At 39.2% G+C, this 16894-nt stretch overlaps 1 protein-coding gene across 4 annotated transcripts in view; it reads right to left on the reverse strand.

Moving 5' to 3' along the window:
• bcar3 (BCAR3 adaptor protein, NSP family member) overlaps positions 1-16894 on the reverse strand; it is a 49287-nt gene that overhangs the window by 5969 nt on the left and 26424 nt on the right. For 3 of the 4 annotated variants that reach the window (XM_017439420.3, XM_037974260.1, XM_017439421.3), the window contains 4 exons: positions 15816-15858; positions 2184-2312; positions 1062-1187; positions 675-791 (listed from right to left, as the gene is read on the reverse strand). In XM_017439420.3, coding sequence (XP_017294909.1) covers positions 675-791; positions 1062-1187; positions 2184-2312; positions 15816-15858 — 415 coding nt within the window. Of the gene's footprint in view, positions 1-674; positions 792-1061; positions 1188-2183; positions 2313-10236; positions 10531-15815; positions 15859-16894 lie in introns of those variants that run through there. The other variant, XM_017439423.3, reaches the window with a different exon arrangement.

The raw sequence follows: 16894 nt of genomic DNA on the forward strand, positions 1-16894 counted from the left end.
TCTCCCTTCTGAGGGTCAACTTTCCAAAACACAGAATGCAGTTTTTTTTATTCTAACCTTCAGTCAGTTTCAGACCAATTTATGAGACCAGAGCAGCTCTCCTGTGGACGAGGCCAATGAAGACCTTAACAACCCTCAGAAGGGAGGAGAGGGAGAGGGATTTGCATGTGAGTTCAGCTTGCACAAACCAAAGACTGTAAATAATAAGTAGGCCTTGGACTGGAACCTGGAAGTTGAAGCCAGAACAGGAAATGAACGGGACCCTTGTTGTAAAATAAAAACCTGCCCTCAGATCTCAGATCATGTTTCTCACAATGCTGCAGGTTCAAAGATTCATTTTTAAACAAGTTTAGCTTTAATTAGTTCCCCTAAAGAAAGCTCATTTAACACCTGGATTTTGTTCAGGGAAGTGGGCGGGGCTTAAAGCCCCACATCCCTCCTGTGTAGACTCTGGTCCTAAAAATACAACATGGCAGCTTCCCAGCAACAAGAGGAGGCGGGGCCAGTTGTTCTGTCAACGTAATACGTCTAAGTCACAAACAAAGCAAAGCACTGCAGTTTTAAAACTTAAAAAACTTTTAAGTTTAAATTTAGAAACAAAAGAAATAACATTACACCAACATTACTTCAAAAACCTGGAAGGTAGGCAAGAAGCAAACAATCCTGAAAGTTACCTGTGAGACAGGTTTTCTGTTGCCCACATAGAATCTAATGAGTGCAGGAACGCTGTCGAATCCTTCTTTGTCGAGTCGGTACTCAATCCTGGAGTAAGCCTCGTTTCGCATCACTACCTGGAAGAGAAAAAACAAGCAGAGCATTTACTTTTGATCTTATTATTGGTTGGAGGTTAAGACACAGCGTTACTTTTCAAATAAATGAAAAAAATGACCTGATATAGTTACATTTATAGTAACTAAATGTTATTCAGATCGAAGGTTTTCTGATGTCTGAAGTGACGTGTTTTGCTTAATTCTGAGAGGATTTGAAAACATGAGCATTTTAATGTGAAAATCTTTGAATAACCACCAGTTGGAGACCAGATGTTTGTGGTTTTATTTTACCTTCTTGTTGATTTTAAAGTGCTGAGCAGAGTTTCTCCACTGGCAGGTCAGAACAAAACTCCCCGGGCTGGAAACTGAATCACGGACCAAGAAATCTCCGTCACGCTGCACCAGGTTCTCTGCAACCTGGAGGTTATGGGAAGACACACACACACACACACACACACACACACACACAGTGTCACACGGAGGCTGTTTACAATCCAAACATTGAATTAAATCTAATAACGGTAGTTTTCAGTCCCGGCTGGTCTGCTGAAGTTACATGAAACAAAGTTATTATAAAATCTATTAGCTGTAGTTCATTCTGTACATTTAGACTAGTTTTATTCAGAGTAACCATGTTTTTGACTTGAAAATAAATGTGGAAAAACATGCTCAACCCTTTGTGACAATTACCGATTAACACTCAACTCAAACTTTATTTCTAAAGTATAATTAGAACAATGTAGGCTGACCAAAGTACTGAACAGATAAAAGGGAAATAAATATGCAAACATTAATACTGGGCAAAATAAAATGTAAAACCTGAACTGCTGCAAAAAAGTTGAAATGAAAAGGTCCAAATATGTAAGATGTCAGAAATAAATGCTGAAACTGGGATGTTTAAAGGCTGGATGCCTAATCACATCAGACAAAAACACCCTTTGGATAAAAATGATCATTTTGGGTAAATTTACATCCAACTTATTCATGTTTTGATGAACATATTTAGTTCCTTTTGTTTGTTTTTCCTCTCTCAGTCTTGCTTCAGTGCCGGCTTTCAGTCTTGTTTCCCACAGAAACACAGAACTTCACACACAACTGAAGGCTTTAATTAAGTGAGTGTTTGCATAGTGTATAATGGTAGTTTAGTTTAGCCAAAGGAAGCAGCTTATTAAAACCGATTACATCTCAGCAGCAGCTCTCAGAGGGAACACACACACACACACACACACACACACTCTTTCATATCAGCGCACAGAACAAGGGCTTTCTGTAACCCCGGCGCTGCTGCTGAGGTCACAGTTCAACCTATAATCTCTCCGTAATGACTGTGTGCTAATAATAGGTGATCTGGTTCAACAAGTTTTTCACAGTGACTCAGATTTATCTGTGTGTGTGTGTGTGTGCATGTTTTACCTGTCTGGGAATGGCTCCATGGTACCAAGCGTGGCTCCTGGGCTCCTCGCTGCTCATCTTCAGCTCCTCCTCCAGCTCCCTGCGAAGCTTCTCTAAAGAACAGTCCAGGATGAACTGATCTCTGGAGAACTGTCATAAAAACAAGCAGAAGTTTTGTGTCAGTATCGTGACAAACACATCATCTAATCTAACAAAGGTTGTGCTGCTGATCATGCGCTCCTTTTTGCTCATCTAACTTGTTTGTATCATCTTGTGACGTCTCGGGTTTGTTTTGTCACCCAGTAAACAAACCAGTGGAGCATTTTTGGTATTTGAATCAGTTGTTTTTTTACTCAGAGCTTCGTCACTCTGTGCCTGCATACAGCTTCCCTTCACGCACAAGTGTTGCATATAAATAGTTGAGCACAGGACACACCCTCAGAAAGACTCTCCTGATGCAAAACTCATGACCGGAGAGTAAATTCAAAACTAAACTAAACTTATATCACCTTTAAATCCACTGATTGTTATTCTCAGATAAATTAAGGTCCCCAAAAATAGTTTTAATGGATTATTTTGTGTTGATGTGCAGCCCGCAGCTGTGCCTCATCTGTCATTTCTTCTCTCTGATTTGGTTCAATCCAATCTATCAACAACTGGCTCCAACAGAGGAAGACATTGAAGTAAATATATTTAAGAAGAAGTTTAAATCCCGGCACGAAGTTGAAGTTGACGTGAACAAGAGAAAACTGAACACTGGAGAAATCATGCAAAGCACTTCATTCAGTTTTGCTTCAGAAATGTAATATATTTACTTACATTAAAAGGTACTTATTGTAAATTCATGAAGACTCAAAATTAGAGACCGGATGTCAACTATCACGTGTTTGTTTCCCTACAAAAACAGCAGAAGTGGCTGAAAATAGATGAAGTTGTATTTGTTTACGTACAGCCAGCCTGATGTTCAGTAGGTCAGTCATGTGACTCAAGCTTCCATTTTTTATTTACTGGCAGATTAGGCTGAGTGCTTTCTTTACATTGAGTGCAGGCCCGCGTTTCAGACCTGCATATCAACATATCTGGAAAACTACTGGAGTAAATTGTTACAAACTTCACCATTTGATATAACTCAGGATGACCTTTTTATATGTTTGATTTTAAAGTTTGCAATGAATCCTTTTAAAGAATGTTTACATTTTTGGGTATTTGAATAAACCATACTGAATATTCACCTACATCACCTTTACCTCCTTACAGGAAAAGTTATTTTATAAAGGAGAACAAATGTTTTCTTGCTAATGTAAGATTATAAAGATTCGAATTAATCAATGCCTTGTATTTTCTGTTTGACAGAATTGTATTTATGAATCCTGGAGTCCTGCTGTCTGACTGAACTAACACCATAACAGATGCAACGATCAGTTAGTGGTGACTCTTTGTTAACGAACACGGCTGGTGGAAGTAGTTAACTAATAACCCTCTCAGTTAACTCGAGAGGAGGCAGGATTTAACAGAAGGTTAGAAAGTTCATGTGGTTTTTCTGTCAGGGCTGATTGGACTCCACCCACTGTTGGATTATCAAAACCATCATCACACTTATGACACCGATGCTGAGCAGAAAAATAATAACTTTTCTTCACCATCACATGTGACAACATAACATATATCAAAGCTTTGTTGGCTGAATATTAAACGACAATCCAAAAAAAACTGAGTCAATTTTATAAACATGTCAATAAAAAAAAGCCTAGTTTGACATACTGTAAACAGAATTATCAACCAAATTCTGAAGCTTGAAACGTCACAGAGCTAAGCAGCTTTTAGTTTAAACATATTTATAAATTAAATCTCAGTAATGAGCCAATAAAGTTTAAGGAACTAAAGTGAGAAAAAGAGCCATGAGAGAGGACAGAGCCAGCTCAACCACCTGCTTTCCAAAGCAAATCCAACACTTACATCCCAGCTGCTGGGTCTCTGCATTCTGTCCCGCTTTCCTTTCTTCAGTCTCAGCAGCTCAAACACCAACCGTCTCCTTACACTGGTTTACAGACAACATGTCCACACAGTGTCTCCGTCTGTCTCCGTCTGTCTCCTCTGTGATTCTGTCCTTCGTTCCTCACTCACTAGGTTTCACCTAGTGCCTGTTTCTGTGATGTCAGCATCCTGTCAACACCCACCTGCCCGGGCCTGCCTCCATGCACACCTTCTCCTGACGTGCATAAACACACAGGAGTGACGCAAACAAACCCCTGAAGGCTGCGGTTCTTCAGAATTACAGCCCGGTGTTAACAGTTAACACGTGGTGGGATTTCTCGTCAGTCAGGTCTGTAATTTGTCTTTTCTTATGAAGGAAATGTAGAAGATGTGAACTTTACAACCCCACACTTACACAAAACTTTGATTAGTCCTAATTACACATTAATAGTGTGAATAATAAGTCTGTTTTACTTCAGCATATCCACTTTATTTTAAGCTTTTAGCTGATGATCTGCTAATTTTAGGTTTTAGCTACTGTTTTGCTTATTTTAGTTTGGTACATTTTAGCTATTAGCTAATATTTGGCTAATTTTACCTTTTTTTTGACTAAGTTTGCTGAGGTTCTTATAACAATTTAAAATTTTGTTGAGTATTTTTTAGCTTTAAGCAAATGTTCTGCTAATTACCAGATAAAACAGCAGAAAATGAAGCAGTTCAGGTTAGAAACAGATCCAAACGAGAGCGCTGACATCTACCCACTGAGTCATATTCATGCATTAAATATGAGCGTCTGAATGAAGCTGAAACCTTCTGTGCCGTCTCTACACCTCTTACTGTCTCCATGTGGCCACACTTCCTCTGTTTTTCTGTTTTAAACATATTTTCTGTTCCATGGCTCTTGTTAAAGTGATTAGTAATGACCTCTCTGCCCTCAGTCTCTGTATTTGACAGGAAATCAACGGATCGTTTTACAGCTTCAGCTCAGAAACGAGTGGAACTCGTTGCAGGCTTGGCAGCATTAAGCACTGATTTAGTTTTTCTTAGTTTAAACCAGAACCACCAGCCGGTTATAACAACCTGCGATGATCTCAGCTGTCGATCAGTCACGTTTTCCCGCTTCACTGAACTCTGTGTGGAAACAGGTTTCTTGTTTCATCGTGAGTCATGGCGTTTGGTAATAGAAAATATATATTTCATAATAAATAAATCATCACGTGACAGATGCCAATGTTAAATTCTCCATATAAACTGTAATGATCCACAAGTGATTTACTGATGTTTTCATCTTGACTTCAATCATCTCATAAAAGAAATGTGTAACAAAAATCATTAAATAAACTGATCTCTCACTGCACCCTCTTTGCAGTAAGCAGCAGGAATCATTTTGAGTTCTTACTCAAGCATCAATCTTTTTTATTATTATTATTTCTGTCAACCAAACTGCCTGCATGCTGCACATATGGAAATCTTAATTTCCCTTTAAGAAGGAGTTCCAGGACACCACATATGGACACACCCCTGACAGACTGCCTGCAGTGTGTGTTTTTCTTGTTGTACTGAAACTGTACCATTCTTTACTGCACACCATCACGGGCAGAAAATGCAACATAAGAGCAGGTTGTTTGTGTTCATCTCTGCATGTCTGACTCTGGTATTGATTATACTTCCATCTGTGGCTGTAACATGTACTACACAAGTCTGTCTGCAGTGAGACTCTCTGAGGAGAGGATGGATGCATGAAGGTCACCCTGTGAAGAGGTGGGGATGGTTGATGGGTCATGTCCAGTTCATGTTCAGAACGAAGCTCCAACAGTAAAAGAGATGAAAAGGGAAGACAGAGATATGTAAGGACATGAGAGGATGAAGACAACTGGCACCAAATTAAGGAAGAAGGCAGAAACTGATATAAAGACAGGTGCAGACCACAGAAAAGCATTTTTAAAGGTTCCCCTGTGATAGGTCACCCTGATAGTGCAGCTCGCTTCATATTGTACCAGGAGGTCTGGATTTACTGCAACACAACAGCAAAGTGGATCAAACCAACCAGCTCATCATGGAAATAATCTACAATCCCACAAAATGGGCTGCTGTGCAGAAGGACGTCTGCGACCGTAAAAGGTTTCTGACACACACATTTCCAATCTCTAATTTTATTTTCTGCCTGTTCTGGTGAGGATTTCTTCTCATGGATCAGAGACCAGTGAGAAGCACAACCATGTAAGCTGCTTGTCCATTAAATTCAGTGAGGTTAAGACAAATAACACAATAACTCTGATTCCTTATCATGAACGGAATAATAATAATCCTCCTCTCACCCCAATCCTCTGCCTCCTATAGTATTATGAGTAACATGGTATGCGTGTGAAAAAAATAAACCTGCTATAAAACTGGTTTGAAAAGAGTTTAACTGGTTAAACTACAGCTACAAAACTACAACTAAAATATTCTGCTGTCCTTATTAAACAATAAATTAAAATAGATTAAAGACAGTTAATCCTCTGCAGCACCGTTGAAGTGATTTTCTGTCCTGGTTTGAATATATTTCCTCAGATATTGTATAAAGCTCCTGGCTCAGGTTGGGTTAATGTCAGTGTAACTTCATTTAATAAAATCTCTCACTTTCACACTCCGACTTTGTTTTTTGCCTGTTTAGTTGTGTTTAAAACATTCCCAGTGTCAGTGGTGTCAGATTAGCTGCAGGTAATGCTGGTTCAGGTGGAACATATTTGTGTACTCATGACACAGTAAGTTACTTTAGCCTAAAAGTCACATAAACAATATAATATTACCAAATATATGCAGAGAAGCAAACAAAGGCAGTGCATATCATCTTACAATGAAATATGCTGCATATTTTGGACAAACAATATTTATAAAATTGCAATCATGACCTATACTGTCACAGTTTTTGGTGTTTTGTCCTTTGTTTGATGTTCGTTGTAGTTCTTGTTTTGCTTTAACTGTCTTTTTGGTTTCTGTGTTAATGTCTTGTCACTGTTCACCTCCCCAGTGTTTTTCCAGTCCTGTCTGCCACGCCCATCTCCACCTGTCAGTAATTGTTATCTCTCACCTGTGTCCACTTACCTCGTTATTCCTCAGCCTTTTTAACCGGTCTCTGTCCTTCCATTCTACACTGGATCATTCTGCTTCTTTCACGCTGTTGTTGTGGATTTTTGTATTGTTAGTTTTCTGCCACGTCAGCCCTTTTGTTTTTCTTGTTTATTTAAATTAGTTTCCTTTTTACGATGAGTCTGGGTTTGCCTCCGTCTTCCCCCCTACTGACATATTCTCAACTTTTTTCTGGGGTTTAATCTATTAAATTTTACATATAGATAAAATGTAAAACCTGAATTTGGATTTCACCGAACACACCTACAGGACATCTAATTCTAATTAACTTTATACACTTGCACCTCATTTTTATAATGAGGTGGAACAGAACAAGCACAATACTCACAAGGATAAAAGGTTTGTCCCCAAAATGATACCTATCAAACTATCACCATTACCATTAAAAAAAAACACCAAATGGTCTGTATTTAATTTGGTATTTCCTCATATTTTCATGTGTCTCAGAGTTTAGGTCTTTGTCTCTTTCTGGTTCTCCACAGTAAATTTATTTCTGACTCCAGCTGCCGTACAGTGAGCATCCACCTCACTGTCACATTAATTCAAAATAAAGTTTTGCAATATCAGTGCAAAGAGTCAGCCGTGCAGCTATGCTGGAAATAAATGCAGCAGAAAGTCAAACTTTAGATGCTTTGTGATTGTTCAGCAAAAACCTGAAACTTTTTCCCTCCCAGTGGCCCAAACTTTTCTATAAAACCTCATTATAACATCCAGTCTTTTCCCCAACATTTTCCTGGATGGAATGGTAAATAGTTCACACTTCCACAGCAAAGTGCTTAACAATGTGTTTCTGATTGGCCCAGCCACACATTACATTTTATTTTACATTTGCAACAATTTAGTCTCCTGTAAACAGTGATGAGCATCAGTGACTGAGAGGCAGGGCGTCGAGAGGGGAGGTCTTGTCCCTCGTCACTTTGGCACATTTGGGGATCTAACCCCTGATCTTCTGATTTGAAGATGACCACTTTACCACTGATCTGAGGACACTTGATGAAAGTTAATGACTGCAGATCTTTTGCTTTCTGCATCTCCAGATCAGAAGGCCTCAAACCTTTCCTGTTTACACGCATCTTCCTGTTTATGCCCAAAACGTTTTCCAGCTCCTGTTAGGATGAAGGGGATCATCATCAGCAACATCTTTATATTTGTTTGTTAGCTTGTTTTGCACCAGATGTAAGAAGGAGGTTTCAATCCATGTCCTGAAACCAAATGAATAAAGATGGATAAAGATGTTTCAGTCTATCCTTTATGAACAAATATTAATCAGATAGGAGGAGAATTACAGAATTTTAGATAAAATTAGATTAAAAAAATAGCATAATCTGACTAATTTTCTTCCACTTTGGTACTATACAGCCTACAAATAAGGCAGAGAAACAAGATGCTCACCCTCCGGGGTTAAATGGCGACCTCCCAGGGAGACAGATGGAGGAAAGAATGAAGAAGGGAATGGAACAAAACCCCAGGGCTTCTGGAGTCAAATGTTTAAAGATGGAAGGGAAGAAAGGAAACAAGCAGCAAAGAAGCTCAGACAAGGTTTCATTTGAAAGGAAACAATAAATTATGCTACTAAAAAAAGGAATGAGGATGACAAGGACAGAAGTGTTTGTGAAGTTTTTGTTTTGTTCATATCTTAGATCATATAAAAGAGCAGTTTTAAATTTATGCAGCTATTTTTTCTACTCCATATATTCAATAATAAAAATAATTTAAGAAAAAAATGTTTTACTGCCATTGAGTGCCATGAATAATGAGCCAAAGACATTAATCCAGAAACCAGCCTGAAACTCTGCGTCTGCTTTGAGAAGTGAAAGAGATGATTTGATTCTTCCACAGTCTGAGGCTTTCAGATGATGGATTACACTGATCGGGATTTCTCAGAGGAGAAGTGACAAGTGGAGCAGGTACTGATCAGGATAACTTTCTCTGAATGATGACTTTAATTTTTAATTTTAAAAGATTCCAGCCGTAACATTTGGCAAAATGACTAAAGGTTTGTAAAAGACTTTTCCTTTTATAAATCCTGAGCAGATGATCTGTGAATAATACTTCAGCTTGGCCATTAGACATTATAATGTCTTGGATTATAGGATTTTAAGTATTTGTGAAGATTTATTTGGGTCTAATGTGAACATTTTAGGTATAACTTCTGACTTTTCTTCATCATTTGACATCAAGCCTAAAACTTGAATGGGACTTTATTACAGAGAGTTTGATAAAGATTAACACCTTACATGTGTTTTCTTTTATCCAGACCCAAACTGATGTTAGGAAGAAACTGAAGAGAACCTCCTGGCTGATCCACACAGGGACTGATTACGTCAGCGCAGCCTCCTGCACCACTGCTCTTCCAATTAAGTTAATGACAGCGACACATTTCATTATCATACAGAAGGCAAAGCACCACAAGTTAGTCCTTTATCATCTGCATAAGTCCCATCATCCTGGTCCTGGTCCTGGTCCTGGACACTCTGTCTGCATCACACACTGCCTTGTCTGTCTGCCAGCAGCAGCAGTATGGATGAAGCCAACATATCTCACACTCTCAGACAGTCACACAGTCCCTCATTTATGAGATCGTCTGGTCTGAGTAAAAAAAGCCCAGTGTTTCACTCACAGAAAAGGGAAAGAGAAGAACCATTCAGAGTGATTAGATTTTTGCTCTGGAAGTGGTGCCATGTGCTTTTCAGGCAGTGGACTGGTCAGTTTCCTGTGGTCTGCTTTAAACAGCATCCAGGAGATCAAAGGAGCAAAACGCATGCTTGCACAAAAGAAAATTGCACGTTAATAATCCTGCCAGACCAAATTGAGCACTATTTTTAACTTGGGCATGAAAATATGGTAGGAAACGGCACAAACTGCAGCGTCCATGCATGCACAAATATGTGCACAGACTTTCATACCCTGACACAAAAAGAGCAACGAGTACGTGCACACATCCAAACACACGGAGTCTTTTCCTCACCTTTCCACTGATGACAGAGTTGGTGTTGTAGAAGCAACACAGGGCTTCTGTCAGGGCCTTTAAGTTGCATCGCTCCGTCATTCTTTTCCAGCATGCAACAGCTGTCAATGCTGGTTTCATCAAGTTTTTGCTTCAGTTGTGCAGAGTGACTTTGGTCACATTAACCACTGACCCAAAGCAAAAAGGAAAGGATGAAAACTTCCATCACAGAGACAGAAAAACAAACACTTGCTTGCAGTGTTCGTGAGAGAAAACTCCAGCGACCATCCCTCTCCCATCCCTCTGTGTGCCTCCTCCACAGTCCCCTGCAGAGTGGACCCTTCAGGCTCAGCTCCCAACATCCCCCCCACAAGCTCCGCCCATCAAACTCCAAATATGGGCAAGAGAAAGCACCACGTGGTCAGGATTGAGCCAGTTGAGTGTGGATTGTCTGGGAGTGTCCTAAAGGCAAATCTCCCTCTTATTTTCCCTGAAACACAGAAGGGATGAAAACACACTGTACTGAATATGATGAGATTATTTTCCATCCTCATGCTGTATATAAATATGTACGGCTGATTTATTTTTTATTCAAGCTGCATTTTGATCAATTTATTGTCTTCAAAATGTCAGATGGTTTATAAATAATTACAAACCAGTGGCGGTTTAATGCTGTTCCTACTTCTCCCCCTCTTTAAAGGGCCTTTACTTTTTATAGCTCTTTATTTATTGCACCATTGAGAAAATATCTGTCGATCAAAAACAGGTGTTTATGTTTCTGTAAAACCAAATCTAATAATAATTATTTCACCAATGTCCCCTTAGGGGCTCATTTTTTCCAAACAAACTAACTGCGAACAACAACAATCTTTTTCTGACTGTTTTTGGCAACATTTCCTCAAGAAACACCCATCAGTAACTAACAATCATTTAGGAAATGACTGCATGATGGTTTACTTTTAAAAAGAATCCAGTAAACTGGAAGAGGAACGAGTTGTTCGGTGTGTCCTGCAGAGTGATCCTGATAAATAGCTGCCCATTTGTGCAACTTAATGACAGCTGAGCGATTCCACCCACATTCTAGTGCCACAGCGCTGCCACCAATCATCACACAAACATATACGATCAGATGACACCAAAAACACACAACAGAACATTAATCAGAGCGCACAAACACAAAGAAAACAGTTGATACACAATAAACGCCCCAGCAGAAACCAGTTAAAGGGAGATTCTGACTCTGATTGCAATGGGAACTCTCTGAGGATTCGGGAAGGAAATACATGTCGAACATTCCCTGGAGCAGCACACACACTCACTCACACACACATACACACCCCACGGTCGACCACAGCAGCCCCAAATCACCAGCTAGGCTAAAAGTCCACCTTAAAATACACACATGCGATGCTCCAGGAATGCTCTGGAAAAACAGCGAGCGACAGAAATCCACACGCCGAGGTTCTTTTCTATTCCTGTTTGTTGTTTCTGTCAAACGCACAAAACTGTTCAGCTAATTATGTCACAAAACGGAGCGTGGGACATGATTCCATCCAGGAGAGAACAGGAAGTGCAGACTTTAAACCCAACATGTGACCGTCTGGGTGACTCTGTGGGACTGCTCTCGTCCCTCGTCCACAAACTGGGAACATGTCCTACCAGCAGATGAGCTAAGACTTGGCTTCCATCCAATGACTGAAGAAAGAACTGTGGTCAGTGTCAATCAGATGTCAACCTGTCTCCATCTTTGCTGCCAAACTAAGTCCAGTGAAAGACATTTAGAGGTTCTGCAAATTACACAACAGAATAAGATGGAGACAACCGCAAAGAAGGAAAACATGGAGACAAGCGATGGATTTTTGCTGAAACTGAGAAAAACCTACCAAACACAGCAACAAATGAAATACACAGGATTTACCACACTGCAGCACACAAACCTTTTATCAGACACAAAGACTTTTTACCCTTTCAACATTTAACATGCAAGACATCGTCACATAGTTGTTTAATTTGGAACCGTCCTAGTAGTAGTATTATTTATATGCATGAGTCTTTAAAAAGAAAACTGCACAACAATAGTCAATCTCTCAGATCAGTTGTCATACACAGAAATTACATCTATTGTGTTGTATTTGTTATCATTACGTCAAATCTACTGAAGCAGCCATCTTTGAGTTCCTGGTACTGGCTGCATGGATTTTTGTGTCAAAGCTGCAGCTGACAGTTAAAGTATGATATCATCTGATACCAAATAACACACACGTCTGGGGAAACCTGAGAGCTTGTGTTGCTCTCAGCATCAGACTGATAATCATATACAGTAAACTGGTTCAGCCTGATGGATTTACTGTGTGTGTGTGTGTGTGTGTGTGTGTGTGTGTGTGTGTGTGCTCTCATTGTTAATGAACATGTCTGCAGTCACTGGAAACAGTACATATTGTTCAAACAATCATAAAAGGTTTTAATGTTCTCTGACTTAAAAAGTAATCATACTAAGCAAACTGCCACTTAGTTAATTGACTTTTAGTCTTCTTAAAATAGAAAAAGGCAAATAAGAGCGTTCATATCAAGAAGGAAAATAAGCTTAAAATATTTCTACAAGTTTATTTTAGAGTACATGGGGGTTCAGATAGATACTTGCTAAAACAGCAACAAAACCTTAACAAAATCAAACACAAACAGGGGTTAAAATCACAGGTTTAGGCAGAATTTCATCGTTCAGTGCTCAACACACGTCCTGAGACACAAGTGCTATTCGACTTCAACAAACCCTTTTACCTGCTCTAAAATGGATGATACCTGCAGTCAAAAAGGAGCTTTATTCGAGATTATAAAGCTTTAGGAAGAACTGAACAGTATTTGGTTTGTGGTCAAACTCAGACTATAATGATTTTTTGTTTGAAGAATGAAAAAAACTCTGATCTGTAAAAGGTCTGATACAACTAAGAGTCTACAAATCAATCAGCCTCTGAGTTTATCAGGACAACTAAAAACTCGTTAGGAATTTTAATGAAGCCTCTGGCCGGATGCCGGATTGATTGTCTGTCCAGTCCAGATAACTGACTGGCAGAAAGTTCAAACCACAAACTTATAATTGAATTATTGGCTGTTTGCTTTTTGAAGACATTCTTCACAGACAGACTGAAATAATGATGCAGATTATTGTCCCACAGTTTAGTAATCTGACCGACAACTTGTGACGTGACTTCATGCGACACAGTACCTGAACTGGCCACTAGATGACGCACTTTTAAAACTTTCAATCATTGCAGAGAAAAATATGAAACTTTTTTTTAAAGCTGCAATAAGAATCTTTGTTGTTCTTTGTTATTGTCACTGTTGCTGTCTACATCTGTGTGTAGTTCAAAGGTATTTCACATTGAGAGTTAGGCTACTGTAACATGAGACCACACACACACACAGACACAAAGGGCATTATTGTTTTCTCTCATATTGGTGCAGAGCAGCTTTCAGCTCAGAGAGGGAATGAAAGAACAAACAGAAGAGGAAGAAAAGAGAAAAGACTCGTTAAAAGAGGAGAAAAGTTCATTCTGAATCAAAGAGGATCAATCATTCATCTTCATCAATAACTATGTTTTCATTTGTTGTAACACAAACTGCCTTCATTACAGGAAATGAAATGATGACAGATAATTTATTCCTACATTTCTGCTCACTATACCAGTAAATATAAATGGTATTAATCAAACGAATGCTGTTTTGAAACAGTTTTTTTTCTTTTGTTATCACGTTGCTGTGATATGTCGCTTCACATGTGGGAAAACCACTTTGACACAGATTTAGAAACTTATTTTATCAGGAAAATGCACCAGATTTTAAATTGACTCATTTAGTTCAAGTTTGAGACATTGTTATTTCGAAGTGACCTTATTTAAAGTTATTCGAACCAGTTTGTGACGAGAAAACAAGCTAATCGGATTTTAAAAAAGCTGAATTTAGACAGCAAAAGCCTTTGGGAATAAGACCCGCCACAAGGGAAGTAATAGGCCTTAAATCTGATAAGTAGAGGATTATTTCAAGCTATTGTTCTCTGTGAAAACCTTCTTGGCTTAGTTTATTTCAGCTAACTTGTGCTGTATAATTGAGTGTACACTGTGTGTTGCTGCAGTGACATTTTTACCCAGGGCTTCGACACCGAACACCTGTACCTTTGTTTCTGTCTGTGTTTTGGACACATGTCTGTTCTCAGCCACTTTTAAAATGCAAACACACCTGCAGCTGCAGAGAAGAGCTGACAGCTCCATTTTCACACCTATTATATAACATATGAGATACAGTAGCTGCACATGCTGTCAGCACAGTGTTAACCAGAGAGAAACATGTGTGTGTGTGTGTGTGTGTGTGCGTGTGTGAGCAGATGTGTGACGTTGCTCTCATGGAAAGGACTGTTTGCTTTCCCCACTCAGGTGTTAACATCCAAACATATGAGCTACTAAGAGGAGTGAATGATTGATTGATGGATAGAAAAAGATGAATAATGGGGTAAAGGATGAAGAGTTGAGAAACAAATCTCTCAATACATGTGAGGACTTAGGACAATCTAGAGATACTGTATTATACAGATGTTGATCGGTGGTATAAATAAGACATGAAGATTGGTATAGATACAGCATGACTGTAATTTTGATGCTTTGTTGTCTCACTCCAAGTAAAAAACAAAATAAATCTTGATTGTTTCTGAAAGAATTTAAATTAAAACTGTTTCTGATATCAGTGCAATTATTTCCACAAAACACCACAAACTATAGAAATGAATGAAGACTGAAATAAATAACATTATGTTGTAAAATCTGGTGTACCCGGCAGTAAAGATGAGGATGAGCAGCTCTCAGTCATTCTCAGGCTCAGGTGGTGAGGATGTGTGTGAATCTGATTAAGAGAGCAGCAGGTTTGATTTAAAGGTGTTTTATCTTTCTAATCCAGCAGGGATTAGATTAACATCTCAGATGACTGATTTTACATGTGTTCCATTAAACAAGTCCTGGATGGATTCAGTCCATTATTTTCAGTTTTATTCAGTTTTTTAGCTACCATTCTGCAACTTTTAGCCTTTACCTACAATTTTGCATATTCTAGCAATCATTTTGCCACTTCTAGTGATTGTTTAGTACTTTTAGCAGCTATTCTGCTCCTTTTAGCTTTTAGCTACCTTTCTGCTCCATTCAGGTTTTAGTTACAGCTTTACTACATTTAGCGACTGTGTTGCTAATGTTAGCATTTCCTTTGCTCATTTTAGCTACTGTTCTGCTGCTTTTAGTTCGTTTTCTTCATTTTAGTCTCTGTTCTGCTTGTTTTAGCTTTAACAACCCATTCTTGTTTCATAATACATTTTTGCAGAAATGCAGTTTCTCTAGTTTTCATTTAGCATTGCTGCATTTGTCTTAATTTTTCACAACCAGCCCCTGATCAAGTGGGTAACACGTATAAACACAGTTAAACTCTGGATGAGACCTTTTTTGTACACAGACTCAAATGCAACAAACTGAACAACAATAATCCTCTAAAGCAGACAAACTAGCAGTGGTTTAGTCAGTGCATTCAAACCAGTGATACTGTAAAACAGGAAGTATTTCTCCTACCTTGACATAGTCGACTGCGGCATCCAGGGCGGCTGCAGGGTCCCTGGGAAAGACAGACAGAGACAAGGTCCGGTTCAGGGAGCACATCATTCCAGTGAGAAGTTTGGTTACTCTCTGTAAATAAACTACAGAGCTGGTGCTGATGTTGCTTCTTCAGGTCCTCTCAGTTTAGCTGATGCCTGACAGGATCGTAAAGATTTAACTGGATCTCACGGGTCCATATCATTGGTATAAGAGGCCAGCATCTCCTCTGTGAAGCTGAGAGTTTCTCATAATGTTAATCTCATCCACAGTTCAGCAGGTTTCACTTTGTAAGTGGCTTTCTGAGGGAGAAGCCAAGCCTCTTCTTTTTTCTCGTCCTTTTTGCTGCCTTTCTCTCACACTTTCAGGCAGAAGTAAACACTTTCACTCACTGCCCGCCCGCCTTGGCCTCCTTCTTCTCTCCTCCCCCCATCATAACACACATCACAGCCACACGCCTCCCGTTCTGAGTCCACTGACAGTTTCACACAGAGGTTAGAGCACACACACCCACACACACACACACACACACACACACAGCAGCAGCACAGGCAGCTCTCTTCTTATATTCTGATTTTCATTTTTTTCAACCAAAAACTGCTTGTTCTCCTCATATTATTCTAACTGCAGTTTTATCTGCTTTTAGTCACTATTAAAGTCAATTATAGGCTCAATGGCAGATTTCCCATGTGTGTTTTTTTAGCAGTGGCTGATAATTTATTTCTTAAACACAGAAACTTTCACTTATTCTCTACATGTTAGCCTTAAATAACTGTACTTTGGAGCATTATTGCAGCTCTCTCTGCAGGGGGCTTACATCCAGGGTGGGGGGCTCAGTGAAAGTGGTAATTAGCTCAAATCCCCGGCTACTTTAGGAAGGTTGGTAGTTCAAATCCCTTAAGCTGGCAATGGTGTTCCCACGGGAATATTAGCTGAGTTCATTACCTACCAAAGCAAATATGTTTAGCTCTAAGCCCTCTCAGTTTTAATAAGGTCCTAAAATAATGAGCAGGGTTTAGCTGTGCAACGGAACGGAGACTTTAATTCAAAATAAAATG

Source organism: Kryptolebias marmoratus, linkage group LG24, assembly GCF_001649575.2.
Source record: "Kryptolebias marmoratus isolate JLee-2015 linkage group LG24, ASM164957v2, whole genome shotgun sequence".
In the NCBI taxonomy this organism is placed as follows: Eukaryota; Metazoa; Chordata; class Actinopteri; order Cyprinodontiformes; family Rivulidae; genus Kryptolebias; species Kryptolebias marmoratus.